This window comes from Cebus imitator, unplaced genomic scaffold (genome assembly GCF_001604975.1).
Source record: "Cebus imitator isolate Cc_AM_T3 unplaced genomic scaffold, Cebus_imitator-1.0 Scaffold212, whole genome shotgun sequence".
NCBI classification, from domain to species: domain Eukaryota; kingdom Metazoa; phylum Chordata; class Mammalia; order Primates; family Cebidae; genus Cebus; species Cebus imitator.
The window spans coordinates 3,605,560-3,613,042 of record NW_016107527.1 but is presented as its reverse complement, the minus strand read 5'-3'; the positions used below and the strand labels follow the sequence as shown (position 1 = coordinate 3,613,042).

Genomic DNA, 7,483 nt, shown 5'->3' with positions numbered 1-7,483 from the left:
CTAGATATTAAGGAAAACTAAAGTCCTGTGTGTGTACAGCCTTACCCTTGGTGCTAACATTAGGGAGGATGCCAATATCAGGGCAGTCTGTCTCACTGCTGCCTCATTAAACACCAGCCTGGAATGCCTTGATAGAGAAGGATAGAGTAAGCATGGCTCTAGGGGACTTTGCTTGGATTTCTGGCAAGACAGAGGAATTTTCTTCTCAATATGCAAGAAGAGAGCATTACTTCCCAGGGCCCATTTGTTAGTATCATGATTCCATGTATAAGAAATTGGCAAGATGCCTTTATGTTCTAGAAAACCCCCCACACCTCAGAGAGAAAACATCCTCATCTGAGAGGTGTGAAAGCTAACTTTTAGGTTGCTATATGAGGTGCTGTGCCTCTGAGCATTTAGCTGAACACGAGTTTGGGAGCCTTTTTTCCAAACGTGTCCCTGCCTTGGCACCAGGCTCTGTCATTTCAAGTGGTTCGTGAGGATGCTCTTGATTTCTGACTTTCCTTTCCTTGAAAGAACCTGCCCCCAACCACCCGCGTGCACACACAGACACAGAACCAGTTTGTTCACCACACCTGGTTTTCAATTACATAAACTGTCTCAGGCAAATTTGGTAAATCAAGTCCTAAAACTGGGTGTACATGCTTGGGAGGGGTGGAGGGGGGAAGTGTAAAAGAGGGGGAGGAGGGAAGGGAGGAAGAAGAAAATTAGAAATATGGTGGCTTAGGCTGAGGGAAATGCCTAAAAGGAAATGAAAACCCTTAAATTTTTTATATTGACCTTCTAAGTTTGTCACACAAGCATAGACCAGATCACGTGCCTTCTCTGTAGCTTCTAGTACAACCACCCACCACGAAAGGGGGGCTCGGCCAGGCCCCATGAGAGGCACTAACAATCATTTTTAAAGGCAAGGCCCCTAAAAACAAGTGGCCCATTCCTTTTCCAGGCTCAGCTCTAAGTACCAGCAAATCTGAATTTGAAAAGGAAGATTTATGTGCATTTCTGAAATCGTAATTTTCCATTACCCTTTTCCCCAAGGGCTATAAAGAAAAAAAATAAATTCAAGAGTCGACATGAATTTCTTCAACATCAAGTAACATTTTGATGATGAGCTGAGTGTTAACAAATCAGAAACACATGGTCTTAATTGACTGTGAAATAAATAATGTTTCAAAATGAAAGGGAGAAAACGCATTCAGATGTAAAGCATTAGAAAAGGCTTCAAACCTCAAAACTTGCCTCAAGCATCTGACTTCTTCCCGGATTCCAACTCTATCTTCTATCCTTCCTGTTTGGGTCTGATGTTGTCTTGCAAGTGAAATACTGGAGGATTCCCCTTATATTTCACTTGCAAATATTTCTCTTTGGGGACCTTTGGGGCTTCTAAGACATCTTAAAGCAAAAGCAGAACATCTTCTAGGTTAGGAATGACAAGCTCAGGATCAGTGAAAGGTGAGTCAACAGGCCCTGTGCAAAGTTTGTCTCTTGTTCTCCAAGGTACCCAGTGGTGCCCAGGCTGAACATACATCAGAGTTATCTGGAAGGTTTACAAAATATATCCATGCTTGGGCTCCATCCCCAGAGATTCTGATTCAGTCAATCCCGAGGGAAAGCCCAGGCACTGGTATATTTGGACCTGCATTTTAAACACGGGTTCCGCGAGATCTGCATCAAATAGAATAAAGCTTTAGGTAGCACTCATGTGCCAGGCAATGTTCTAAATGCTTTTTATAATACTCACTCCTCATCCTCAAAACACCCCATGAGAAGAGTAGGAAACATAACTATCACTTTCATTTTACATGTAGGGAGAATGAATGAGGCACAGAGAGGTTTAGAAACTTGCCCAATGTCACACAGCTAGCCAGTGGCAGAGGCAGGATTCAAACCTGTCTGGCCCCAGAGCCCACGCTGTTAACCACTCTACCAATAGTTCTCAAGCAGCACCAACAGCGTCAGGAAGCCGCTTAGAGAAGCGAATTCTTGGGCCATATCCTGGATTTACTGCATCAGAAACTCCAGTGTGCTGCCTAGCAGTTGGTTGGCGTTTAGCGAGCTTTCTGGGCAATTCTGCTAGATGCTAAAGTCTGAAAACCGTTGCACCCCAATCTATTGCCTCTCAGATGCAAACGGGTATACTGACAGAATTCAGAAGGCTGAGAAATGCTGACTTTCAGCTGAGCATCATCTTCAGTGGAGGGGTGAGCTGCATCTGGCAGTGGCAGAGAACTCGAAAGAGCTGACCTATGGACTAATCTCCCACCAGAGCATCTAACCATAACCCAGTCCACAGCAACGTGGTGCCTTCTCCAATTAGGGAATGAATTCTTCCCGGATGATACCGCAGTCCCCACCCTCCAAAGCGAAGCCACAGGAGACTCAGCTCTCTTAATTAGCAATTCCCAAACCCCACTGTAATCTTTTCCTCCTCCACTAACGAGATCATGAAGAAGCCCAGAGTCTTCATAAAGCTAAAGATCAAACCAAAACACAGCAATCTCTTCTCCAAGTCTCTTATCAAAAAAGCATAGAAAATTCCTAATTCTGCAGTTCCTTTCAATGCTTGGCTCCCTCTCTGAAATTCCTGAATGTGCCCCAAATTGGGCTTGCTTTCTTTTTTTAGGAAGGGCACAGAGTGGGTGCGGTGGCGATGAATTAAAAAATTTTCAAATGAGTGAAACCCTCCAGCAGCTAGGCAATCATCTTCCTGTAGTGATTTTCAGCGTCCCTCTAAAAATATCTATGAGATCACAGTACATTAAGTGCATGACACCAAACATTTGTAACTAATCCATGAAAATAAAGTAAAGGCGTCACGTTGCATGGGAAACGAAGTGGAATTTGTCTTGTGTTATCGTTCTAAAATAAGACGGCCTCAATTTGGTTGAAATATATCTTCACACATTGTCTTCCCAGAGCAGAGCCATTTGAGAAATTCTGATTGCAATTATAAGTGCTGAATAGGGAGTACTTTGCATTTCCTTTGACAACACTGAAAGCTATAAGCAATCCTGATATTAAAATCTTTGGAAATTGATGAGTACCCCAGGCATCATTACAATGTTTTCTCCCCCAATCTCAGTAATTAAAATCTATTATGTGAACACGTGTTAATATTTTTATCGACTACTGTTTTAAATTAACTAAATGCTACAGGGCCTCCTACAGTAGAAATGATACCATTTCACTGTAAGTGACCCACCCCCACCCTCTATTCCTCCCCAGATTTATTTGGGAGTTTGGCTGGGAGCTTTATAGAAAACATACCACAGTACTGAATTCCGGAACCTGCCACAACAGCCAGTCTTCATTAAGTGTGTACAGGGCTTTGCAAGTGATTACATCCACGGGACCCTTGTTAATTTTCTGGTTCAGAGTCGTCACCAGCAAATAGAAGGGCTCTCCAACAGTCTCCTTGAAAAGACACAAAGTGATAGTTAGCTTTCTGTGGAATCCACTGTACTTTCCAAAGAATTAAAGTTTCTGTTCATGGCAGTAAGGCAGGAGACAGGAGAGAGGGTTTTCTAATAGTCAACATGAAACTCTCAAGAAAATACATTTGGCTCCACTTGGCATTGGATGCAAAGCTCAGAAAACTGTCTCCTCTCTCCATTGCGAATGCACGTCTGCACACGTGCACATTCACAGCAATGTGCGGTACCCACAGTATCCCTTGTTATTCTGTGTTTAAACTTAACGTATGGTAGTCTAATGCCCATCAGTGAGTTAATGCCCAAGAACAGTTAGATGTGGGGAGTGTACCTTTGTTTACATTCGTATTTAATCGCCTTTTAGCAAACCAGAAATAAAAAGTGGTAACCAGGATAAATGGAAGAACATTTTAAACATTTACCAAAGACAATGTCATCTGGTGTTAACAGCACTTCACAAAGGAAGTGGCCCACAGTTCAACAGTTTGCAGCCTTGTCTCTTCCATGGGCCAGGCCCAGCCCCGGCAGTTCCCAGGCACGCAGCACACAGTCCCACCTGGATGTGCTTTCTGGTGCTGGGCCAGAGGGACTCCGTCTTCTTTCCCTGAACCAGAGCCAATTCCTCTATGGTTTTTCCCAAACACTCCGCCCATCCTGATTGGCTCTTTCCTCAAATTTTTCCTGGCTGGGGGTGGGGCTGCCTCCCCTGCTGTGATAGAAATGGCTCACATTTGCAGCCCTGGACATCTGTATTCCAAAGGACTCTGAGCACCTCAAGTGGGAGGCTGTGTGTTCTGTTTCCAACGCATCCCCACAAGGCACGTAGCCCTGGGTCAGCTGTAGAGTATTTGCTAAATAACGAACCTTCCATAATCAATGGACATTAGGCCGCTGTGGCGGTGGAAGAACCGTGGCTAGGATGTCAAAGTGCTTTAGTGATAATGAAAAGCCAGTCCCGTGGCTGGAGCTTGAAGTGCCAGTTAGAGTCGAGCTTGACAGGCGACACATCCGGCTGGGAAAGGGGGATGCCACTGGATCTCACCTGCTTTCCCTTGCGCAGGTAAGTTACCTAAGACATCCTTTAAGTCTCTTGGGATCCCACCCCAACCATCCCTTCCTTTATACTCGCTGCAGGAATATCTGCCTGCCCCAGTCCCCAGGCTTCCTCTTGCCACCTTGCAGCTCCCTTTAGGCTGCTGTCCCTGCTATGATACATCCTTGAGTCTCCTCTCAGTGCAGGGCAGAAGTAGAATGTTCAGAAATTTCCAAGGTAGGGAGGGCAGGGGGCCTGGTGCGTGACATTTAATTCTCATGAGAAACTTCCTTTATTTAGTGGTTTACAACCTCACCACTCTCTTTTCCCTGCACCACCGCCCCACCCCAAGTAATGCCCTGACCACAAAACTAGAACCTTTTTTCCCTAGCACAGACCAGAGGGAGGCTGAGAACCCTTGGACAGGGGCTGCCTGTTTCCGCAGGAGCTGGAGTTGGGAGGCCAGGTGCGCTCTCGGGGGATGTGTGAAGGGGCAGCTCTGGATTCAGGGGTCCTGTGGTCAGGAACTCGCTGGAGGGTAGCTAGACTGCGTTAGTAACATCTGGCCCTACACTCTGCCCATGCTCCTGGGTCTAACCCTGGTTAAGCACCAGAACCCCTTGGGGCTCCTGTTAAATATTCACATGCCTGGGCCCCTGTCTAGACCTACAGAGCTGGCATCTCTCTGAAGATGAGGCCTGGGCATCTGTAGTTTTCATACCTTCCCGGGGCAGGAGCAGGGGGAAGTGGGGCTGGAGGAGGATTCTGATGTGTGGCTGATTTGGGGAATCACAAGGCCATGAGGTGTCTTTGTCACCACTGAACACAACTTTTAGGCGAGTCACAGCTGCTGGATATCTGACTCTCCTCCCCCAGGGGCCAGGCTTCCACACTGTAACAGAACAGGGCAGACGCCGTCTTTTCAGTGCACAGCGGGGTAGCTAAGAGCTCTCGGACTCTGGTGCTGTCCCACAGTAGCAGTGAGACCTGGGGAGAGTTACAGCTCTTCTGTGTTCCAGTTCCCCCATATGCAAAATGGTCATGAAGACACTGAGCTCACGGGACCCTTAAGGGGATGAAATGAGAAAACGCAGGTAAAGCTCTTACCATGCTGTCTGGCACATTCAATAAAAGGCATGATTATCTTACCCCCAAAGCCTTGGCGTCTTGGAAGGGGAAGTTACCTGGAGGTCACGGAGCTGTCACCCACGAAACACCCGTGGGGTAGGTTGGGAGGACTAGGAGTCGGTGTCCCTGATGCCCTTGAGCACCTGGTGGAGGGACATCAGACCCCCACACCAGCGGGAATTATTCCACTGAAAGTGTCGCTGACTGGCTGGATGCCACTTCCTCCTGGCGAGCTGTGCCGCCCCCTCACCACCCAGAGTGCTCGAGACGCTCTTGAATCAGCACTGTGAAATCTTGACCCAGAATGCTTTGCTCAAGGAGGCCGTTTGGGCTGGCAGCCCAGATTTTCTGAACATCTCACCCCTTTAATGCCCAAGAGAAGCCCTTGAAAGAACAGTTAGAAATCACAAGCTCCAGTAGAAAGAGCTGGAAAGGGATTTAAAGGCAATACCCACGCACGCCCATCATTTGGTGGATTGAAAACAGATGCCCTGATGGAAAGAGCCATGCCCAGAGACACACAGCTGACCCGGGCTGAGATGATTTCAGAGCCCAAACCTGCCGCTTCTAACCAAGACTCCTAGTCTGGTGCTCTCTCTACTAACCCAGGGACTTGTGAAAATCACAGATTATTGGGCTCCACTTCCAGAGCTTCTGATCCAGTGGGACTGTGGTGGGGCAGGAGTTGGCCTTTGAACACCAAGACCAGGGAACCGGGTGAGCATCCTGGTGCCTCCATCTCGCAGCAGTTGTGGCAAAAGCAACCACAGTGGGAAGCAAAAAAATATTCATCCCAGAAATAACTGGCTCCACACTCCCCAAAGCCTCTGATGATTTATGCCAAGTAAACAGAGAAGCAGGCAGATTTCATTAATCTTAATAAATGGGTATTGCCTTGGGGAGAGGAAGGGGTTGGTGAGAAATTTTAAAAAAAATGGTTGTGCATCTACTGGTAAGATTGCATTAAACATTAAACTAAGCACAGTCTATTTAAAGTGCTGCTGCTGGAGCTACACTTAAGTAGCACTGTTAAAACCTGTGGCATAGCGGTGTATCTTATTCAAAGTTTAATTAGATTTTGGAACTAGCTACAAATACACCATTATGCAGTTTTGCTGGGATCCGGATGGCTGGCACAATGAAAGGATAAGAATCTTCTGTACCAGGGGCCTCAGAGGGCTGAGTGAAGATCAGGTTCAACAGGACGCCCTTCTTTTCACATTAATATTTTATAATAGTAATGGCCAACATTTCTGGAGCCTTCCTCAGTGCTAAACAATTGCCTATGTTTTCTCACCTGTGCTTCAAAACAGTCCTAAAATCTTCCAGCTCTCTAAGTTATAAAGCCAAGTAAGTGGGGAAGTCTAGATTCAGATCCAGTAGTGGACTCTAGAGCCCACTCTCTTCACCCCTGGAATCTATAGGAAGTTTGCATTTGAAAAGATTTTAAAGTTCAATTAGATTACAACCACATTCACAGGTAACTCCGACAAAGCAAGCTCCAGGGGAGGCAGCTCTTTGGAGACCAGCTTTAACGCAGAATGACTGGTAGGAACTGACTGCAGTGAGCCTGCCGCACGTCGGTGGGTAATGGGTGTTTCTACAGCGCTTCAGAGGGCACAGAACAGTGTGTTCTCTTCGGTGTTTGAAATATTCCCTTTTCTCAACACCTTTTCTTAAATGGGCCGACTGGGCTCTGGGTTTGAATCGATGTGAGAAGGTGAACCCACTTGAAAAGTCTCACCTGAGGAAATTCTAAATGAATTACATTTGCATAGGCCAGTTGCAGCAAAAACAATGTTTACTTTCTCTCTGTTCCGGGTAAGGACCAAGACAAAACATGGTTAAATGCTGACACCGCCGAGCATTCAGGATTTATCCTGGCAAAGGT

At 46.5% G+C, this 7,483-nt stretch overlaps 1 protein-coding gene across 2 annotated transcripts in view; it reads right to left on the bottom strand.

The window, feature by feature from the left end:
- The window catches only part of PLXNC1 (plexin C1), a 160,014-nt gene that overhangs the window by 38,233 nt on the left and 114,298 nt on the right, over window positions 1-7,483 (bottom strand). For both annotated transcript variants that reach the window (XM_017548650.2, XM_037745770.1), the window contains exon 21: window positions 3,268-3,414. In XM_017548650.2, the coding sequence (XP_017404139.1) occupies window positions 3,268-3,414 (147 nt within the window). The remainder of the gene's footprint in view (window positions 1-3,267; window positions 3,415-7,483) is intronic.